Source organism: Sylvia atricapilla, chromosome 19, assembly GCF_009819655.1.
Source record: "Sylvia atricapilla isolate bSylAtr1 chromosome 19, bSylAtr1.pri, whole genome shotgun sequence".
NCBI lineage: Eukaryota > Metazoa > Chordata > Aves > Passeriformes > Sylviidae > Sylvia > Sylvia atricapilla.
Window position 1 is genome coordinate 5,781,481 of NC_089158.1, and position 19,925 is coordinate 5,801,405.

A 19,925-nucleotide genomic window follows, 5' to 3' on the forward strand; every position below is an offset into this window, starting at 1 on the left:
CGGGCCCCAGGCCCTGTTCCGCAGGCCGGGGAGCCGGGACAAGGCACGGACCGGGCCCGCCGCGCTCCGCGAGCGCCTCGAGGCGGCTGGGGCGGAGCCTACCGGACGGGGCGGGGCTTAGCGAACAGTGGAATGGAACGGGGGCGGAACACAGCGCGCGGGGCGGGGGCGGGGCTTCGTACTATGGGCGGGGGAATGGGGCGGAGCTTTGCTACGTAGGGGGCGGGACCAAGCGCTCAGGAAGAGCGCCCTGAGGCGGGCGGGGGCGGGGCTTAGCGCAGGGAGGGGCCGTGTGGAACGAGCGGTATCACCACGCCCTCATGGGGCGGGGCCGGGGCGGGGCCCATCCCGCATCCCCTTCCCCGGCCAGCGTTTCCAGCCGGAGCGTTTATGCGGCGCGCGGGGAGGGGGCGCCGGGGCAGCCATGTCGCGCCTGCACCAGAGCAGGTTGGTGTTGGGCTCTGTGTGGGGACGGGCGTCTTTCCCCTCCCCACACTGCCGGGGCTGCGCTGCGCGGGATGGGGGCTCTCGAGAATCGGCAGCTCCGAGCGTCTGGGGGCTCTGGGGGGCCTCGGGTTGCCTGTACCAACCCTGATGACGCTCGCTTTGGTCCCCTCAGGATCGCGGACTTCCAGGAGGTGCTCGGCGAACCCACGGTGGCTCTGACCAAGCTCCGCGAGCTGTGCTTCAGCGGTGAGTGCGGCGGGGAGCGGCTCCGCTGGGAGGGTGCTGTGGGCACGGCGGTGCCTGGGGCTGGTGTCGCCTGACGCGAGGTGTCCCCGTGGGAGACGCTGTGGATAACCCCGGCAGCGTCCCTGGAGAAACTTCGTGCCCCTAGGGGAGCAGGAGTGTTGCCAGGCCTGTTTGTGAGGTGACATCAGCAACCCGCGGTGAGAGATGGGCTAACGTGGTTATTTCTTTGCCTGGTGTTCCACAGGAATTCCCTTTGATGGTGGGCTGCGCTGCCTGTGCTGGAAGGTGGGTTTTGCTTGGGGTGCTTTTCTTTCTTGCGAGTGATGCTTTCGGTTGATTAAGTACAAGTTGCACTTTTTTGGCGGTTAAAGTTGTAAACAAATAATAAATCCAGAGCTTAAAAGCCACTAGAAGTCAGCAGTAATTTGTGGAGATCAGCACTTTGCATGTGAATAGTCTCCGTTTTAAGCTAGCAGTGCATTTCGGTCAGGTTAGCTATTGATCAGTCCTACAAATAGGTCTGTGTTGAAAGCCAGTCCCTAAAATATTCCTGAGTGTTGCTTAGCAAACAGGCTTTCTGGAGAGAACTCCCAGTTTTCCAAGAGCCACTTCGAGCTACTGTGTTTGCTTTGCTCATCTTGTAGGTGTAACAGCTCTTTGAATACTAATTCCTGTTCACCTGTTTCCTGTGCAGATACTCCTGAACTACCTCCCTTTAGAGAAAGCCTTATGGAGCTCCTTGCTGAAGAAACAGAGGTGAGGATATTGGTACTTGTTCTTGTATTTCCAAAGATATCCGCAGAGAAGGAGAGTAGTCTTTAAATAATTAAGTACTGTTATAAAACAAGTTATTCTTGTGTGAAATGTGCTGTTCTCCCAGCTGCCTGATGGACTGACCCCTTCAATTACACTGAAGAGATAATCAGATGTCTTCTGGCTGAGCAGGGTGGGACAGAGACATACATCTATTTGAGCTCTGCCTGTGTGTTCACCTTGACCTTATCTTCCTCATTGTAAATTCCTCTTTTCTTCTTTAAGGGATCTGTATTCCCAGTTTCTAAAAGAAATGATTATTCAGCCTGGGATTGCCAAAGCCAACCTGGGTGTTTCAAGGGAAGATGTGACCTTAGAAGATCATGTAAGTGTTGCTAAGCCTTTGTGCTGCAGAAAATTCCTTGGGGATTTTTCTGGCTCCCTGGGCTGCACCTGGCTCTGTTCCCAACTGTTCTAACCTGCTAGAGGGAGGGATGGTTCCCAGGTGCCAGTCTGGCACTTTTGTCATGGTAGCCTTGAGTGTGAATTATTTTCAAAGCACCAATACCTCTGTAGGGAGCTGTTTCCAGCTGTGCACTTCCCTCCCCCTGCCCTTTGGGGTTGCATGCCCAGGCTGTGGGTCTCCTAGGAAAAGGGAGAGGCTCACAAGAGATGCCTGGAGCCATGAGATACTCCTCTGGGAAGCTAGGTCCATGAGTAGCTTCAGAGCAGAAGATAGAAAAGAAGCAGGAGAGTCAGACTGGACTGTGGTGTGGAAGGCAGGAGAGTTGATTATTTCTAGTAATGCTGCTGGGTTGTTATTTTTTTAACAGACTATTTCCTGCATGCCTTGGTTTTCTCCTTCTCTGAAAGTGCTGTTAGGAGAGTGTGTGTGGGAGGAGTGAGTGAAGTAACTGATCAGAGGAGACTGTAAAATGATACAGCTGCTCCCATGACCATTCTGAGTGTTCACTCCCCTGCAGTCACCCAGCCCACTGTGGTGTCTGGAACCTTGCTGGTGTAAAACTGGCATGTCTGTAAAACCACGGAGGCAGGTCACAGTGATCTCTGAATCCCTTGGAATGTAGCCTGTTGCTTTCTTGGTTAGTTTTTAACTTTGTGTGGATCTTGGTGTGAAGAGAAGAACCACAACATCAAAGTACTGGGTGGGTGGATAACTCTTACCCCAAGTCCAAATACCATCTCCATGGTACAGGTTTGGAGCTGAAATCAGGAATCTTGTTAACAGAGGGGAAAAAAACCCAACCTGATTTGGGAACAAACTCTTGAAGAGATGAGTGAAAAGGGATTGAAAACGTGAGACCAAAAAATGACCCCGATGTGCTCAGGTTGTGCTGATGGCAGAGTGACACAGAAATGTTAAATCACTGTATGTTTACTCAGTGTTTTGATATGTGTGAAACATGCTTGTTCTGTTCCTGTTGTTTCTCTTTAGCCCCTCAATCCAAATCCAGACAGTCGATGGAACACTTACTTCAAGGATAACGAAGTACTCCTCCAGATAGACAAAGATGTCAGGTGTGTGAAGCTCAGACTTCTGAACCCGAGGGGTTTGGACAAAAAATTGCACTTTGAAAACAAAGTTTAATATTCAACCCAGCCTCCCACTGAACATGGGGCACGTACTTCCTTCTTGTGCCTGATTTCCTTCTGTGTCCATCCCAGGAGGCTGTACCCTGACATGGCGTTTTTCCAGCGCCCCACGGATTATCCCTGCCTGTTAATCCTGGACCCCCAGAACGAGTTTGAGACCCTGCGCAGGCGGGTGGAGCAGACCACGCTCAAGTCACAGACGGTGGCACGGAACCGCAGTGGGGTGACAAATGTGAGCCCAGGCTTGGGGCTGTCCTTGTCACAGGGCAAGGTCTTGGGTTGGGAAGGGTGATTCTTGGGCTGTTCTCTGTTTCTCTTTCTGCTTGTGCAGTGGAATTAAGGAAACACCCCAGCAGATACTGAGCATTCTGGGGGCTGTACATTGTAGAACCAGGTGAAGTGCCTGGCAGACTGTACGGAATTATAGGTGTATTTAGTTTTAAGGACTGCTTTTACCTGACTTTTGGTAGAATTTGGAGTCATAAGTTATTTTATGTCTGACATATGCCTTCCTGTATGGCAACAAAACAATGAAGGTTTACTTTACAATTAATGCATTACAAATTTCCATAGTCCTCCAGAACTGGATTTCAAATCTGGAACTAGGAGAATAGCTGAGTATCTGTTAAAGTGTGTAGTTTCTTCCTCCTTCATGAATGTTACAGCACACATGCTGTTGGGGAAGGTGGTTTCTCCTACAACCATCAATACCCTTCCCTCATACTACTAACAAAGAAGTGGAACTGCTGTGGTTTTTACTGTGTGAGATCATGTGGTGCAATGATTCAGAGGGAACTGTATGTTGCTGCACAGACTTTGTTCTTCAGCGTCACCCAGCACCAGAACTTCTCTGCCTGTGTGCTCCCAGCGTTCCTTGTCTTGCTTTATGTGGTATAAACCACAAACCCAAATCTTTTGGGGAGCCTATATGTGTTAAAAGCCAAGCTTGGCACATGTACTAAAGGATCTGTGCCAGTTGGTTATCCTGATTCAGCCTTGTTTTCCAGGTGAGCTCCCCTCTTAAAACCACCCCCAGCTCCCTGAGCGAGTACGAAGTTCTGCCCAACGGCTGTGAAGCTCACTGGGAAGTGGTGGAGAGGATCCTGTTCATCTATGCCAAGCTGAACCCTGGGATAGCCTATGTCCAGGGCATGAATGAAATCGTGGGGCCTCTTTACTACACCTTTGCTACAGATCCCAACAGTGAATGGAAAGGTGAGGAGGCCTTTTGGCTGCTCAGCAGAGGCTGTGGTACTGTGATTTCTGCATGGTATGAGGCGTTTTGGGGAATTAGTAGGCGCTGAATGGACTGGGAGTGGTGAGGACATGAGGAGTGATGTTTTTTGAGCGATTTTTGTTTGTTTGTTAAACTCAAAATTCCCTTTGAAGCTCTTCTTTCCTTGTACTAAATATAGATGTTAAAGAAAAAATGGATAGGGAGGACTTCGCCTCTTGCTTTTGCTTCACAGGAACTCTGAGGGTGTGTGGTGCATAGATAACTATTTTGTGACCTCATGTCACAAAGACCTTGTGCTAGACACAGGGTTGGTATCTGCAGTGGCTCTGTAGATGTTTCTAGTTAAAAAAAAAATAAAAAAGAATTAAAAAGTTTGTCTAGCCTTGACCCAGACCAAGCAAGCCAAGATCTGGTGGGATCTACTCCTCAAATCCAGTACAGGCAACCAGATTATGGAGCAAGGATAATTGTTTAGTTCTGTATCTCTCTCAGTGAGACTTCCTCTATTCTCCCATGTTCTTATTTTCTTTCCTCAGAACATGCTGAAGCAGACACATTTTTCTGCTTTACCAATCTAATGGCTGAGATTCGGGACAACTTCATTAAGAGCCTGGATGATTCTCAGTGTGGTATTACCTACAAAATGGAGAAGGTGTACTCCACCCTGAAGGAAAAGGATGTGGAGCTGTATTTGAAACTGGTGAGGAGCCAGATGTGTCTCTGGGTCTTGGGTGGGATGTGAGGAGTGGCTTAACAGTGCACATGAATGTCAGTTTTGTTAAAGTGTGCTTGTGTGGAGCACAGACAGTGTGTGAAGGGCTTTGCCTGTAGGGCAGAGACTGTTATCTGTGAGCTGAAACAGCCTCTCCTTGTAGTGAGCCCAGAGCAAGCTGACACAGCAAGGCTTCCTCCCCTGCCTGCCTCTGAAAGCAAACTATGGTTGTTGCACAGCTGCCAGCTGGGAGTCTGAAGGGACTTGGCCAAGATCCTTGATCACCTGCGTAGCTGGAGCTGGAGTCTTTACTCTCTTGTAGAGATCAGTCAAAACATGGGTTTTCAGCATTCCAGGTTACCAAAATTGCTTCTGCTTCTAAGAGCAAACCGAAAACCATCCCCCACACTGCACACACACGCTTCTGTTGCTACTGGCTGCCTTGACACCACTGATTTAAACTCCATGGAGCACATTCCAAAGGAGAAGTGAAATCCAGTGAGGTGGATGATCCCAAATTATACTGTTCCCTTTAATCCAAAGGTTTTCAAGTGCTTTGGGTTTGTGTGAGTTTTGTAGAACATGTAGAAGGCAGCTTTCATTACAAACATCTTCAGAGTCCATTTGATGTGAAAGTCCAAGGAGACTTTAGAAGGGAACGCTATTCCTGTTACTGCAACCTTCACCAAATTACACTGAGATCTTTTTCTGTCTAGAAAAGTCAGGATATATTTCTTTTATAATCCAGAAGATAGTTTGTCAGCACAGTGACACAGCCCACAGTGTTGGCTGGTATCTGATTCAGTGGGGAGAAAAACTGCTTGATGTTTGGCTGGCAGGAAATGGTCTTGGCCATGCAGCAGCTGGTCCTTAGGAATATCAGCAGAATGCTGAACTTGTTTGACCTTGATTAAACTTATGCTACCTTGGATTTAACATCAGAAAACAGGAAAGCTTCAGGCTAAAGGTGCTTTCAGTGTATTTTTTTTTTCAGCATGTTTTACTGACCATGAGTATTAACCCTGTTCCATCTTTGTTTCTCTTTGTGAATAGTAAACCTTTTGATAAATACAAGGGTTCTGGAAAGGAGAGGAAATCCTGACAAACAGTGCCTGTGCTAGCGGGGGAGGGCTGCAGCTATGCAGATAAAATGCTGTTGAAATGGAAACTTTAAAATTACTTGGCAGGTTTAACAGAACATTAATAGCCCCTTTAGGGAGAAAAGCTTCCTTCACTCCATGTTGTGGACAGAGGAGCATTTTCTGGCTTGGCCAGAAAGGTATGGAGTGTGGCTGCACTGAAAACCTCTCAGTCAGGGTTGAAGGGGAGAGTCTCCAAAGCACGCAGAGGTTTTCCTGCTGCTGCAGGACGAGCTGGGAGCTTAGAGCAGTGTGGGGGAGCAGACAGGGATGGAAACACGGGGTGCATCTCTAGCCTGTAGGGAACTGGCCGGGAGCACGTATTCATTGTTTGCCTGGTGCCTGTCTGACAGCAAGAACAGAACATCAAACCCCAGTTCTTTGCCTTCCGCTGGCTGACGTTGCTCTTGTCCCAAGAGTTCCTGCTGCCAGATGTCATCCGCATCTGGGACTCCCTCTTTGCCGACGACAAGCGCTTCGATTTCCTCCTGCTCGTCTGCTGTGCCATGTTGACGTAAGTACACACACAGCCTTCCTCCTCTTCTCTTCCATGGATCCAGGAGTCTTCTGTAGGCATGTGTTAGGGCGACTGGTGAAGACCTTATGGGTTTTAAAGTTGGTTTGTAAAGAGTCAAAAATAGCTGGAATAATTTCCATCTTTCAGACTCATCCGGGATCAGTTGCTGGAAGGAGACTTCACTCTGAACATGAGGCTGCTACAGGTAAGAATTAAACAGAGTGGTTGCAGAGAGCAATTGGAAAAGTCCTAAAATAGTACTGTGAAAGAGGATGACAGTATGTGAGAGGGTGGGAGGGTATGACTGGTTCAAGACAAGTGCCACATTTGTGATGTTTGCGTGCAGGAAAATCTGCAGGGATCTTACAGCACTCTCATTACTGGAAGTGGGAGTCTTTAGCACAGGGACCCTTTCTACCCTAGAGAAAAATTACCATAGATTGGAAGTTTCTCATGTTCCATTGGTTTGCAAAAAAATTTTGAATAATTTCAAGCAAAGTTGTGAAACGTTATATAACACTGCTAAATTTTTTTGGCCAAAGGGTTCTGTTTAGTTCTGAGATCTGTGAGAGCCTTAGGTTGGAAACAGTTGCACAGTTGGATATCTCGCGTTCTGCCAGTTCCTGCTTTGGGCTGTGCAAGATACTGGCTTTGATAAGGCTCTCTGGCAGACCAGGTTACTGTGCCCTTGGAGGACAAAGTGAAAAAAAAAAACAACAAGCCTTCTGGAAGGGTAGTGAGGTTTGATCAGTTACAAAACAGGAAATGGTAGCTGTTAAAGGAGTAACTGAACATGGTGTTATAACAGGCTAAGAACTTTGTTGTCAAGGTTCACATTGTTTAAGTGAGACAATCTATATCAAGAATGCTGGGAAGTCACTAAAATCCCTTTGTTTCTTTGCCGTAGGATTATCCTATCTCTGATGTTCATCTGATTTTGAAGAAGGCAAAGGAACTCCAAGATTCCAAATAGTCCGTGGGCCTAAGAAAAGGTGTCAGAGAACTGTGTGGCAGTGGATCCTGGGAGATGGCCCCTTGCAGTGTGGTGCACTAAAGCTCCTGCTGGTCTCTGCAAGGCTTCAGGTTTTGCTAGGCCTACTGGCCACCTTGAAGATTTCCTTCTACTCTTATTTATTAGGTCAAGGACTGATTACTTCCCCATCTACTTGGGTCCTGCACTCCAGATTTTTCCACGTCTCAAATGCCTCTTTGCTGCCAAAAGCAGTTCTTTGTATCTTTTTTTAATGACTTTGGGGAGAAAGAAACCTTCTGTCTGCATATCCCTGAAGGGATGGACTCCTGTATGGTGGAAGTAACACACGGAGTAACTTCTGATGGGGAAAGGACAGACTTAAAGTCCAGTGAATTTTGGTGGGTGAGGATAGAAGGATCTTCCTCCTGTGAATAGAATGTATTCCAGTGAAGTCACACATTCTGCCATTCAAGTAGATTCTGGATTCTCCTCCCTCGTGTCTGCACTTGGCCATCCCTGAGGCAAGTGAAGAAGATTGTGTCACTTTCTGGTGAAGGTCACCTGGCAGTTTTACACTCTTTGACTGGGAAGGAGACTTGTGAAGCTGAGATGGGAGGACACCGTGACAGCTGGTGGCTTTGTGCACTCAAACTGCCTGAATCCAGAACCGCCTTATCCACGAGGTCTTCTTGAAAGCAAAACTCTGGTGGTTTTAATCCCCTGGTGAAGTGTAGTTGCAAGTCAAGCCTTACTACGCACAGCCTTAGAGCAGATTGTTGCTGCAGGGAGGCCTCATGCTGCTCTGAACTGGCGCATATCCAGCTACAATCAGGTTTCTGAAACACAAGAAATGAACACCTAATCATGTGCAATGAAGACAGATGTATTTAGGGGCTTATACAGGCACAGAACTGGAGTTTTCTGCCTCAGTGGCTTAAATAATACTACTTCCATTAAGGTCTGGTCATAGTAACCTTGCTGTTGTCTTACAGTACTTATTGTCAGGAAGAGACAGTTCTGATCTGCAATAAGAGTCCTTCTCTAGCACAATCCAGCAGGCATACAAGCATCTGTCATGTGCTGACTGCTGGGGCTGATCCACTGTTCTCTCCTGGTCCTGTTGGAGTCACAGTCACAGCTGGACACTTACTCCTCCTGAGAGAGAAACTGCTGCATTTCAGATACAGTCAGGTGAACAGGGACTGAGACAAACCACAGGGAGAACTGCTGACCTGCCACAGTGTCGAACTGAGCAGAAACCTAATCCTCAGAGACAGAAACTGCCAGCACCCAGGTGCTTGTGTGGTGCAGAAGGTCTTGAGTGAACACTAATCCAACATGCTTTTCCCTTTCTTTCTGTGCTGTGCTGACTCACCTCTGCTCTTGGACACTGCAGTTTTTGGTATTTATGGATGTTGATTTGTTAAAGGTCAGTCAGTCTTTGTAAGATCTGCTTAAGCTGCTGCTGGCCTAGACTTGCCCTAGCAGGAGGGATGCTGGCAGCCTTCAGCTTTTTTTACTGGTCTTATTTCCTTCACTGAAAGCCTTCACAGGCTGCTGTAATTCTCACCAAGGTGTGTGGGGAGATGGCAGGACAGGTTGGTGCACATACCCATGTTCTTATTGGCAATCTGAAGCAATCTCTGCCTCTTGAAAAGATGCTCGAGTACCACTTGTGCAGCCATGTGTTGCTGTGGTGTTGCAAGAGCAAATTAAGGTTGAAAGCAATCTGTAATTAATACCTATGGCAACAGTATCCCTCTCTGCTGCAATCTTTTCTTGAGGGTATAGTTTTCCTCCAAGAAAAATGGAACCATTTTTCCAGACCAGGACAGCAGTGTGATGAAACATCCTGGCTGCTGTAGCCACAGGATGGATGTTTCTGAGCTGTTTCAGGTGGCATTAAGTCTCAGCCCTTGGGTACCTGCACTAGGAGGCTGTTGGCCAGACCTTGTGTGGTCAAAGAGCCACTTGGGAGGTTCTCTACAAATGTAGAACCATAGGGCCCCACTCTTAGGCACAATTGTAGCTGCTCCAAACACTTCTGCCTCAGAACTGCTATAAATACTGCTGTAGCTTTCCCATTCCATGCACAAACTCTGCTCTCATCTCCCTGTATACCTGTGCTGGGCTGTTCATTCCGGGTTCCCCTGGCACATGCAGGGTTTCCTTATGCTGGAATTTCTCACTGGCAACAGGACCATCCATGAGCATTCCTGCTCTGAGCAGCTGGAACCTGAGGGGGCAGCAGGCAAATCAGGATGAAAGCATTACTGGGAGATGAACTTCTGCATGTTTTCAGTGTAGCTTTGGGCCCTGAGGGTGACCATCCTGCCTGGGGAAGGCACAGGGGAGGTGGCAGTACAGGTGTCGTGCTGTCTTCTCCCTTGCTAGGTGTCCAAGGGCTCATGTTATGTCACCTTGCTTCAGGGGTGACAGTGAATGCTTCTGAAAGGAATTTGCAGTGGTTTAAAGGGATGCAATGAGAGATTTGGCTGCTGGAAAGGATCTCTGGGTTAAATTCTGTAGCCTTATCCAAACTGTGGCTGCAAAACCCATTGAGTTCTTTGGGGAGAGCTTACAACAACTTTGAAGTGTCCAGACAGGCTGTTCCATAGCTAAAAAGCTGTTTTATTTTCCTGCTTATTTCCTTCCTGTGTGGTAGAACTTCTGTCCTGCTGTTGAAAGGAGTGGTACTTTTCATTGTCTTGGGATATCTATTTCTTTATTCCAAGACTTTCTCCTTTCTTTAAGAGCAAAACTAGATTTTCTGAGGGGACAAAAGGAAGTCTTAACCTTTTACCAGCTTCTGAATCTCTTCATGTTTCCCTTGGCTTCATTCCTCAAAGGTTTTTGGTGATATAGTTTTGTTGTTCTTGAAGTGAGATGATACTTAACTGGTGTTTCCTTGCTTGTGTGGCCAAGTAACACCTGCTCCAGCCTTAAGATGTTTCTGCTTCTGGTTCCTTACAATCCTGACCTGCTGAAAGAGCTGATCTTTGGGGTGGGAGGTGTTAGTATGGGCTGCCTCGGGGACTCATTATGTCACAGGGACTTGAACAGATGATGTTTAAACAGTTCTTAGCCTGTGTTCTGACAGGGGAAAGGGAAATCAGCTGGGAGGGAAAACAGGAGACTCCTGGATGTGCGAAGACATGAGCCTTCCCTGGGAAGAGGAGGTCTGCTCCACCTACACCTCGCTGCAGTTCAGGCTTTGTAGAACTTGGTGACTTTGCCAATGAGGTAGATCAAGTTGCTGGTGGTGGTCACTCAGGAGACTGATTTTGAGTTTGAATTTTGTGACCTGACCTAGAATTATTCACACTTTGGAACTGAGCAGAGTGAAGGCCAGAAGTTGTTTTGGAGGCGTCCGAGGTGTGTGGGAATCAGAGGCTATTTTTCCTTAAGGAATGTCAGTGACTTGGTTTTAGCTGTTTGGAGCAGTCTTCAAAAATGCTCTTTCCCCAAAGAAAGGAACAGAGAACACTTTTTTTTCCACTTTGGGAAGAACTGCCATAAAAGGGTGTAGTGAACATTTAATCACTCTAAAACTCCTCTTTTTTTTTTTTTTTTTATGCTTCTTTTTTTCAAACACTATTTTTATAACGTTTCCTTTAACTAAACGGATGTCTGTGCAAGCCTCTCCTGTTGGTGTGAGTGGGACTTGGGGCTGCTCCAGCTTCCAGCTGCGCTGTCCATTGGAATGAGAGCAGCACAGCGAGTGCCCTGCCAAACCAGCCTGGCTCCTCCACGGCCATCTCCTTTGCTTTGCCTTCTCCAGGAGTACCTGGCACAGGCGTGTCCCCGCCTGGCTGAGCGCGGTGTCCTTGTGCCCGGTGTCGCTGTCTGTGCCGCGGGGCCGCGCCGCGGGATCGCGCTGTGCCCGCCGCTCACGCTGTGCGCGCTCCCCTCTTAAAGCGGCGATGCCGCGGGCACAGCGCGGCCGCCCGGGGCTCAGGCGCTGCCGGTTTAAGGCGGGCCCGCGGAGGAGCGGCCATGCTGCGGGTCCGCTGGGTGCTGCCGCTGGCGGTGGGCGCGGGGCTGGGGGCGGCCTGTGCCCGCTGGGAGCGGGGCCATGCGGCCGAGGGGCTGCTGGCCCGCCTGCCCGTGCTGCCCGCCGTGGCAGCGGCCAGCCTGCCCTCGCCGCCGGGCTCGGGGCGCACCGAGCTGAGCAAGTACGGGCTGCCCGGGCTGGCGCAGCTGCGGAGCCGCGAGTCCTACGTGCTGTGCTACGACCCGCGGAGCCGCAGCGCGCTCTGGGTCATCGAGCAGCTCAACCGCGACACGCTCAGCGGCGCTTCGGACCGCGCCGCATGCGACTTCCAGGAGGACGACTCGGTGCACGAATATCACCGCGCCACCAACGCCGACTACCGCGGCAGCGGCTTCGACCGCGGGCACCTGGCCGCCGCCGCCAACCACAAGTGGAGCCAGAAGGCGATGCGGGACACCTTCTACCTGAGCAACATCGCCCCGCAGGTACGGCCCGCGGCCTGCGGCGGAAGCCGGGGCTGTCCGCGTTCAAGGGCAGACGCTGCTCCCTGCGGGAAAGCCCCGGAAGCGTCGCTGTTCAGGGAGAGAGGGGCCAAAGTGACCCGGAGGTGCCGTATCTCCTGTTAAATTTAACACTAGGGCTCCTGCACATGCACCTGAATGTGTGTGCCTCTCAGGCCATTAGAGAGAGACTCCGTTCAGTGCAGCTCCTGTCAGGAGCAGAATTAAACAGGTAGGCGAGCACTTACAAAAATTGCGACCTTAGGCGATGGGTTCTGTCCTGGGTGTGCAAACCAGGCCCAAAGCAGAGGTGATAGTGGAGATCTTCTATAGAAAGTCCTTGGGGCTCTGAGATGTGTTACAGAAAAGGCAGATGGTGTTACTCTGAGCAGTGAGGAAATAACCCAGCAACTGACTACTGGTTGTGTTTCTAGAATCCTCATTTAAACCAGAATGCCTGGAATAACCTTGAGAAGTATTGCAGAAGCTTGGCAAGAAACAACAGGAATGTCTACGTCTGCACAGGACCCCTCTTCCTGCCCAGGTAAACACAAGGGCTGAGCTGGACAGGCACCCAAAAGATGTATTGTGCTGGCAAAGGAAAACAGGCTGAGAGACCAGATAGGAGGACTCTACTAAGGGCCCTCTCAAGTAGGTGAGACCAGTTGTGCACAGAGGTTTTGTGGAAAGGTACCTTATTAGGATTAGAATTAGTTTACATATTTCCCATGTAGATAATTATTTCATGAGTCGAGTGGGATTCTTGAGCTGCAGTGTAACCAGCTTGGTTTTGTTTGCAGTCCTTAACAATTTAGTAGACTAGCTGATTACCAGATTAGACTGCAGACCCCGTCCCTGCACAATAAAGCTTTCAGGTTAAATGTCATGGACTACTTCTCCACTTAAGGACATGACTTTGTTTTCAAAGGTCTCCGCGCAGCACCAAAGAGCAGCTGTCTCATGTTGAGATCTCTTCAGCTGCAGGAAATAGCTTGGAAAGTCTATTATAAAGAGAACCAGCAGGGAGGGGATTTGGGAGCAGCCCCAATGCACAGCCCACCCTCACCATGTCACACAGCCTCTGCCCCAGCCATGTTTTACAGCCCTGGTTGCAGGAGCAGAGCTGCTGCCTGCTGTGGGTGGGAGCTTATTTAGGGGGTGTTGGATGACTGAGGGGGTGGAGTGACTGCAAACTAGGAGATAACCTGGGATGTTGCTATTGGTGCAGGATGGAGGCCGATGGGAAGATGTATGTGAAGTACCAGGTGATTGGCAAGAACAACGTGGCTGTCCCCACCCATTTCTTCAAGGTGCTCATCTTGGAAAAGGAGAGTGGGGAGATTGAGCTGCGCTCCTACGTGATGCCCAACAGCCCTGTGGATGAAAACATCCCCCTGGAACGGTTCCTGGTTCCCATTGAGAGCATTGAGCGAGCCTCAGGGCTCCTCTTTGTCCCAAACATTCTCAGGAGAACAAGTAACTTGAAAGCCATCACAGCTGGAAAGCACTGAACCCTGACTAGAACAAATCCAGGTAACCCCTGGCAAGGGATTGGCAGTCACCTGCAGAATCATAGTTCCTTGTGCAGTTGTAAATGTGGGAATTAGGATTCAAACCTGTGCTTCTCTCTATCCTTCCCCTGAGTCTAACTGAAACACAGACACACAACAGGTCTCCAGAGTGGTCCTGGCAGGTGGCTCAGGGGCACCTGACACTGCAGTAGCTCTCTAGGATGTGCCTCATATCCACTGCTGCCTTGGGAATGTTCAGGCACAAAGGGAAGTCACTGTTGCTGTTTAGCAGGGAAGGAGGGGAGCAAGATGGGAGCCAAGGGAGAAGTTCCTGCCATCCGGTGGCTAAAGAACTGTATGATTGTTTTCTTTCAGAAGATGGTTTCAGCAGTAAAGCTTTGAACACCTATGGTATTGCTTGTTTCTTATCTGCTCTCACCAAAGCTCTGAATATCTCAGCAGGAGGAGGGGAGGATGGAGCCAACTTTTCCAGCTGCTTTCCTGTCTGAGTTCACTGCAGGCAGAGCTTAAGGCATCACACCTGGAGCCAAACTGTAACAAAATAATGTGTTTTAGTGCTGAGGCTCAATTGAAGCTCCAGCCCTTCCTGCTGTTGGGGAAGATGAATCCTTGAAGAGGGGCTGGGGGAAGTCAGGCTGGGGCAGGAACAGCTTCTTGGCATAAGGTTAAATTCTGACTTCATTTCAGTCTGAAGGCCACATTGCTCCAGAAGCACTGAGTGTGCCTACACCAAGACACACCTGGATTTCACAGCAACTGAGATTCCATACTGCTTTATTTGCACCCCAGATGTCCAGGTTGTTGAGACCAAGTCTGCTGCCAGGCTCGTGCCAGCTGCTGGAAAGCAGCAACCAGCCCGTGGCTGGACCATGCAGGCAGGAGGGCACAGCCTTGCTGCTCCCAGCAGCAGTGAATGCCTTGGGCACTGCTGCCAGCTCCAGTCATTGTGCCTTGGTCCTGCCATGCTCCTGGAGTGACTTGCCCAGCACCCCACATTTGAAGAGCTGCCTCCCCAAGGGCAAGGTCAGTGGTTTCTCTTTCCTTCCTTCAGCTGTCTTTGGGTGTCTTCACAGCCTTCTCAATGTGTGGTCTCAGTGCAGACAGAGAAATCAGCAGTGCTTCCTGCAGCAGAGGCAGGGCAGTCAGAGCACACCTGAGCCCTGTGTGTCACTGCCACAGGCAGCCAGCCAGCCCTGCCCTGTGCACACCCAGCACCATCAGCCCTACCTCTGTCCGGATGGTTCTGCTGCCTTGGCTGGGACACGTGTTCAGGTAGAAATCAAACAGCACACTTGGATCAGTGACCTCCAGTTTGGGGTCCACATCAACCCCAGCTTCCAAGCCCTCAAGGCCTCCAAACACGACGAGGGCATGCCTGGGGAGAGCACAGGGATGGGGTGAGAGGGCAGACTGGCTAGGTCTGTGCCCAAGCTCCTTTGTGCTGCTGCAGGCAGGGAGCTGTGTCTGTTGCTGATGGTGCCCACTGCTGATGGTGCCCACTGCCTCCCCACCAAAGCCCCAAGACACCTGGCCAATGTGACAGTCACAGCTACCAACTCCAGAGGAACAGGAGAAGAATTTGCCTTGTGCTAGGGTATTTTCCCTTCTCTGCTGCTTGCACCAGCCTCACTGGGAGCTCTGAGGGGGGCCGAGCAGGCAGGACACAAACCTGAAGGAGGGCAGAGTGACCTGGTCCACGGAGCTGCCCCGCTCTGAGGTCCCAATAGAGAGATCATAGCCTTCCTTGAATGGGCAGTCAGAAAAGACAGCACCTGGAAAACAGAGTTTGGGGTTATTACTGCCATGCCCTCACTCCTGTGCCTTCTGGACAGGCTAAAACACCCTGTGATTGAGTGGTGGCAGCAGCAGGAGTTGTTTTCAGTGCCAAAACTGCATCTGGAGACAGAATTACTCCTTTTTCCCCCATAATTCCCTTGCTGCAAGTGTCTCCCACATCCTTTTCCTCAAAGCTCAAGACAGGTGCCAGGAACCGCCTCCTAACAGCTTACAGTCTTCCTACAAGGTCAAAACAACCAGAAAATAGGAAAAGAATTTACCAGGGCTCTTGAACTCAAATTCCACTGCTGGCTCTGATGTGCATGAGTGGGATGTAGTTATCAGGGAAATAGAGAAGGGCACCAACTCATCTCTTGCTGTTGTGCAGCCATTTGGAGCAGTGGTGAGTGGAGGTTACAGGGTAGAATCCTGGAGGGTGACTGGGGTGGTTCATGCCTTGTTTCAGCCCTAAAATCTGGCTGCCACATGGCTGCTGGCTGCACGTGTAAGCCGCCCTTCAGACGAGATTTCTAGGAAAGATGTGTGCAGCCAGGAGGCCTGGGACTGGTGTGGAAGCCCAGGCAGAGAATCTCTGTGGATACTCACTCAAGCAGGAGGCCAGGCGGACGTTGTAACCCCAGTACAAGCCGGAGACTTCCCGGGGGTGGTGCGAGGACACCACGGTGCCTTTCCGCACTTTGGCTTCTGAAAGAAAGCAAAGAGGTTTAACAGCCTCTGTGGGCTGGTGAGATTAGATCAGCCGTGGCCAGCAGTTTCTCCTGGAACAGGACACTGCGTGTGCAACATCACCCTCCCTTTTTCCAGAATGTGAAAAAGTATTCTGGAAATTCGGTGAGTTCTGGAAAGCCTGTGAGTGTGTTTGGGCTGTTTATTGCTGGTCAAAGAGCTGACAGCTCTTCCCAGTTATCAAGGGAGGCATGGTAAGAGTGTTACTAAATTTGTGTGTGGATGAACTGCACAGAACTATTTGGTACCTTCAAACCTGTCATATGGAAGGAGCAGGTGCTGCAGGACTGAAGTTTACAGCTGCTACTGGAGCCATGGATTACCTGGATTCTGGGGCTCCTCCAGGCGCACGGTGACTCGCAGACCAGGGTTCAGCTGTTTGTCAATCTGCACCTCCTGCAGTGACAGTTACCATCAGCGCCAGACATTCTGGAAGGACTGGGGAAGTTGGGGAAGGGAATCCTTTGAGGAAGTGGGGGTCTGTTCTGGCCTGGAGCTGGAATGAGGAGCTCTGTGTGTGGCTCAGGGGCTTGGTCATCAATCTGAAGCTTATTTTGCTCCTCAAAGGTTCAGCTGCAGCAGTAAATCAATGATCTGCTGGAATGTGTGGGGCCTACCAGGAAGCCACAGACGTTGCCAAGGCAGAAAGGACAAGACAGCAACAGCCTTAAACCCCCTGTCAGCCCACTGCAGCCCTCAGGAACCCAGCAGCATCCACCCTGCCTGATTCAAATCTGCCAGAGAGACAAGGGAAGTTGTTTTGGCACCTCTGGGTAACAGACACACCTTCCTCATCCCACAGTTAACAAAAGAGCCTCTGCCTGGCTTTGTTGGCCGGTCCAGCACGATTCCCTCCCGGTACTCCAAGTCCTCGTCCACCCGCATGTGGTGGGGGCTGTCCAGGGGGTTGAGCAGCCCTAGAACAGCACAGAGCAAAGAGGTGCTGGGGGGAAAATCCAGCTGTAGGTGTTCCCCTGCTCCTTCCCATCTGGTCCAATGCTGAAGTGTGCTGGCTGTCACACACAACAAGCAAGAGCTCAGGAAGGAGAGAAACAACTGCATCTTACCTGCAAACTGCAGATCCTCATGTTTTGGAAAAAAGGATTTCCTCAAGTACCTGTCATCAGAGAAAGGTGAAATGCAAAAAGGTGTTTTTATGGAATCTGGATCTCAATTCTAGCCCTGTTCTAACTCAAAGGAGCTGAGTATAGAGAAAAAGCAAACTTACTGAGGGCACTCCAAGTACTGCAGGATCCGAGCCAGCTGCACACAAGCCTTGCCTTTCTTCCCAATTCCTTCAAAATTCCCCTCCACGCTCCTGGAAGTGAAAGAAAGCAGCTTGTTAACTCAGCATGAGATTGGTCGTGTCTCCAGAAGACCAAGCCTTGCTTCTTAATCTGACAATAGAAACACATCCCTCCTAACCCTTGAAAAGGGCTGCTCCAGAGGCAGCCTGTTAACAAATCATCTTTGGAACTCTCTCCATAAGCCAGGTATCTTTTTCAGGTTTGTTTTTGGATCTTTATGTACTAACGTGATGTGGCAGTTGGATGCCACTGAGCTGGATGCATGGCTTGGCCAGTTAACTCTGCAATGGGTCCAGGTGAAAAACTCAAGGATAGCAAAGCATCTTCTAGAAGGATACAGGCCCTGTCCTGTTCCTCCACAGCAAGGTTTAAGGGTAGAAGAGAACTCGGCCCCCTGTTGCTTTATCAACCCCACATTGGGATAAATAATCTGAGCTGCTAGGGCAGTTTAGTCAACATCTTCTTCCCTGGGGTATAGTGGTCCCTGTAATCCTGGCACTGGGGAGAGGTACATGCAGTTCCTTCCTGACCCTAGGTTAATAAGAGTGAAGGAACAGAAAGCCAAGAGGAAATACTGTGCAGAACAAGATAGCTCTTCCTTCAGAGAATCACAGAATGGACTGGGTTGGAAGGGATCTTTAAATATCATCTTGTTCCACCTCCTGTCATGAGAGGGACACCTTCCACTATCCCAGTTTGCTCCAAGCCCTGGCCTTGGACACTTCCAACGACCCAGGAGCAGCCACATCTTCTCTGGGAAAGCAGTGCCAAGGCCTCACCACCCTCACAGCGAGGAGCTCCCTCCTAAAATCTAATCTAAGCACGCTCTCCTTCAGTCTCGCCCTTACTTCACGTCCTCGCCGTGCTCGTCGAAGACCACGATCTCGTCGACGCAGAAGATGGCGCAGGCGCGGGCGATCTGCCCCGCCAGGTACGTGCGCAGCTCCGGCGACTGCGCGTTGTTCAGGATGGAGCCGGGCAGGGCCACGCTCAGCGTGTGGTGACGGCCTGCGGAGCAGAGAGTGACAGAGCCACGGCCTCACAGCCCCTGTGCAGCATCACACTTACTGCTTCAGCTGCGCCGCAGGTGGGCAAAAAGCAGCTTCTGTTTCTTAGATTTAATCACAGGTTTTCTCTTAAGAAAGATCTATAGTGCTACAGTTCTAGCGTGCTACTAGAGCAGTGCAGTGTTGGTGCCTGTTTGGGCATGTGGACTGATCCACGCAGGATCTATGAAGTCACACCTTTCCTACCGATAGGTAACGCTGACTGCCTTTTAAGAGCCAAGTTTTCTAGCATTTTCCACCCAGGTTTCCCCACTGGGTCACAGCGGAATCACCTCTGTCTTCCTTCTGTTCCTCCTCCGCCTGGGCTTGTTGTTCTGCCAGCTCTCGCATCCGCTGTTTCTCCAGTTTCTTCAGCAGCTTCAACTCCTTCCATTTCTTCGTCTCTGCTTTCCCTGGGATGGAGAACAGCGCCTAGCGTTAAAACACCGGTCCGAGCGGCCCCAGCCCCCGCATGAGCCCGGCCTTCCTTACTCTCCTGCTTCCAGCGCCGCCAGTCCACCTTCCTGTCCTCAACCTACGGGGGACAGCACGCGTTACCGCCGGCTCCCCTCAGAGCCGGCCCCGGGGCACGCCCGGGCCCCCTGCCCACCTGCCAGCCCTTGGGCCGCTTCCCCATGCCGCTCTCCGTGTCCGCCATCTTCCCCGCGCTGCCGGCCCCGCCCCCGCGCTGCTGATTGGCCGGCGGCGGCAGGCCCCGCCCACAGCTGGGAGGAGCCCGAGGTCACGTGTGGTGGTTGAACCGCCCGCGCGGCAGCGGAGCTAAGCAGGGTCGGTCCCGTTCCGCGGGAGGATGGGTGACCTGAGGACAGCGGAGCGCTGAGCGCAGCCCGGCGCCGAGGAAGATCACGATTCCCGTGTGGGTGTGAGTGTGTAACATCCGGGTACTCGTGTCCGCGTGTCTTTGCACAAGTCCTGCGTGCCTTCTGGACCATGAGTAGATGCACCCTGCCCTTTGCAGGTTGTGTCATGGCCTAGATAAGAGCCGACACATGTGGGGGTGTTGAAATTAATCTTCATGTTAACAATCAAATTGCATGGTTCTTTCCCTGTTTCAGCGATTGCGACTCTCCCCATTTTGGCACATATTGGTGCACAAGGGCTTTCAGAGCACCCTCACCTGCCCAGGCTGAGCAGGTGAGATGGGACACCAGGAAAGGCAGGTGGTTGTTTGCCTCCTTCCCTCTCCCCTTCCCTCTCTCCTTCCTCCTGCTGGCCCATGCAGCTCTGCCTCCTAGGGATTGGTATCACCAGCTGCAGCCCAATATGGAAAACCTACGGAGCCTCCCCACCAGCCTGAGTGGGACGAGTAGCCACCATCACACAGCCCAGCAAAGATGAGGCAGCTCTCAAGGGCAGCTCCATCA

At 50.8% G+C, this 19,925-nt stretch overlaps 3 protein-coding genes across 5 annotated transcripts; 2 read left to right on the plus strand and 1 right to left on the minus strand.

The window, feature by feature from the left end:
* The first annotated feature begins 328 nt into the window (after positions 1 to 328).
* Positions 329 to 10,584, plus strand: TBC1D13 (TBC1 domain family member 13). 2 transcript variants are annotated; one of them, XM_066332701.1, is made up of 12 exons: positions 329 to 447; positions 620 to 693; positions 938 to 978; positions 1,388 to 1,449; positions 1,732 to 1,831; positions 2,903 to 2,985; positions 3,133 to 3,292; positions 4,068 to 4,275; positions 4,834 to 4,997; positions 6,502 to 6,662; positions 6,813 to 6,870; positions 7,573 to 10,584. In XM_066332701.1, exons 1-12 carry the CDS (start codon positions 425 to 427, stop codon positions 7,636 to 7,638), a joined length of 1,200 nt encoding a protein of 399 aa, XP_066188798.1. In that variant the 5' UTR covers positions 329 to 424; the 3' UTR covers positions 7,639 to 10,584. The 2 variants fall into 2 exon arrangements, with proteins under 2 accessions (XP_066188798.1, XP_066188800.1); XM_066332703.1 differs by lacking the exon at positions 938 to 978 and having other exon boundaries at positions 404 to 447.
* Positions 10,585 to 10,736: 152 nt separating this feature from the next.
* On the plus strand, positions 10,737 to 14,050 carry ENDOG (endonuclease G). Its single transcript, XM_066332706.1, has 3 exons — positions 10,737 to 12,117; positions 12,567 to 12,676; positions 13,361 to 14,050. The coding sequence occupies exons 1-3, from the start codon at positions 11,635 to 11,637 to the stop codon at positions 13,641 to 13,643; spliced, it is 876 nt and encodes a 291-aa protein (XP_066188803.1). The 5' UTR covers positions 10,737 to 11,634; the 3' UTR covers positions 13,644 to 14,050.
* Positions 14,051 to 14,421: 371 nt separating this feature from the next.
* SPOUT1 (SPOUT domain containing methyltransferase 1) lies at positions 14,422 to 19,244 on the minus strand. 2 transcript variants are annotated; one of them, XM_066332704.1, is made up of 12 exons: positions 19,151 to 19,244; positions 19,033 to 19,075; positions 18,834 to 18,953; positions 18,343 to 18,502; positions 17,416 to 17,505; positions 17,255 to 17,304; positions 16,974 to 17,104; positions 16,511 to 16,583; positions 16,047 to 16,145; positions 15,334 to 15,436; positions 14,892 to 15,039; positions 14,422 to 14,786 (listed from the first exon to the last, which is right to left on the minus strand). In XM_066332704.1, exons 1-12 carry the CDS (start codon positions 19,196 to 19,198, stop codon positions 14,712 to 14,714), a joined length of 1,140 nt encoding a protein of 379 aa, XP_066188801.1. In that variant the 5' UTR covers positions 19,199 to 19,244; the 3' UTR covers positions 14,422 to 14,711. The 2 variants fall into 2 exon arrangements, with proteins under 2 accessions (XP_066188801.1, XP_066188802.1); XM_066332705.1 differs by lacking the exon at positions 19,033 to 19,075 and having other exon boundaries at positions 19,151 to 19,205.
* Between the last annotated feature and the right edge of the window lie 681 nt (positions 19,245 to 19,925).

Bases quoted from the DNA above. Each gene is read 5' to 3' on its own strand.
- TBC1D13 (XM_066332701.1), top strand. From the start codon at position 425: ATGTCGCGCCTGCACCAGAGCAG. The intron at 694-937 runs GTGAGTGCGGCG...GGTGTTCCACAG, and splicing joins CCGCGAGCTGTGCTTCAGCG to GAATTCCCTTTGATGGTGGG. The intron at 6,663-6,812 runs GTAAGTACACAC...TCCATCTTTCAG, and splicing joins GTCTGCTGTGCCATGTTGAC to ACTCATCCGGGATCAGTTGC.
- ENDOG (XM_066332706.1), top strand. From the start codon at position 11,635: ATGCTGCGGGTCCGCTGGGTGCTGCCGCTGGCGGTGGGCGCGGGGCTG. The intron at 12,118-12,566 runs GTACGGCCCGCG...TTGTGTTTCTAG, and splicing joins TGAGCAACATCGCCCCGCAG to AATCCTCATTTAAACCAGAA. The intron at 12,677-13,360 runs GTAAACACAAGG...CTATTGGTGCAG, and splicing joins GGACCCCTCTTCCTGCCCAG to GATGGAGGCCGATGGGAAGA.
- SPOUT1 (XM_066332704.1), bottom strand. From the start codon at position 19,198: ATGGCGGACACGGAGAGCGGCATGGGGAAGCGGCCCAAGGGCTGGCAG. The intron at 16,584-16,973 runs GTGTGTCTGTTA...CTGTCACTGCAG, and splicing joins TTAACTGTGGGATGAGGAAG to GAGGTGCAGATTGACAAACA. The intron at 16,146-16,510 runs GTAATCCATGGC...GCTTTCTTTCAG, and splicing joins GGAGGAGCCCCAGAATCCAG to AAGCCAAAGTGCGGAAAGGC.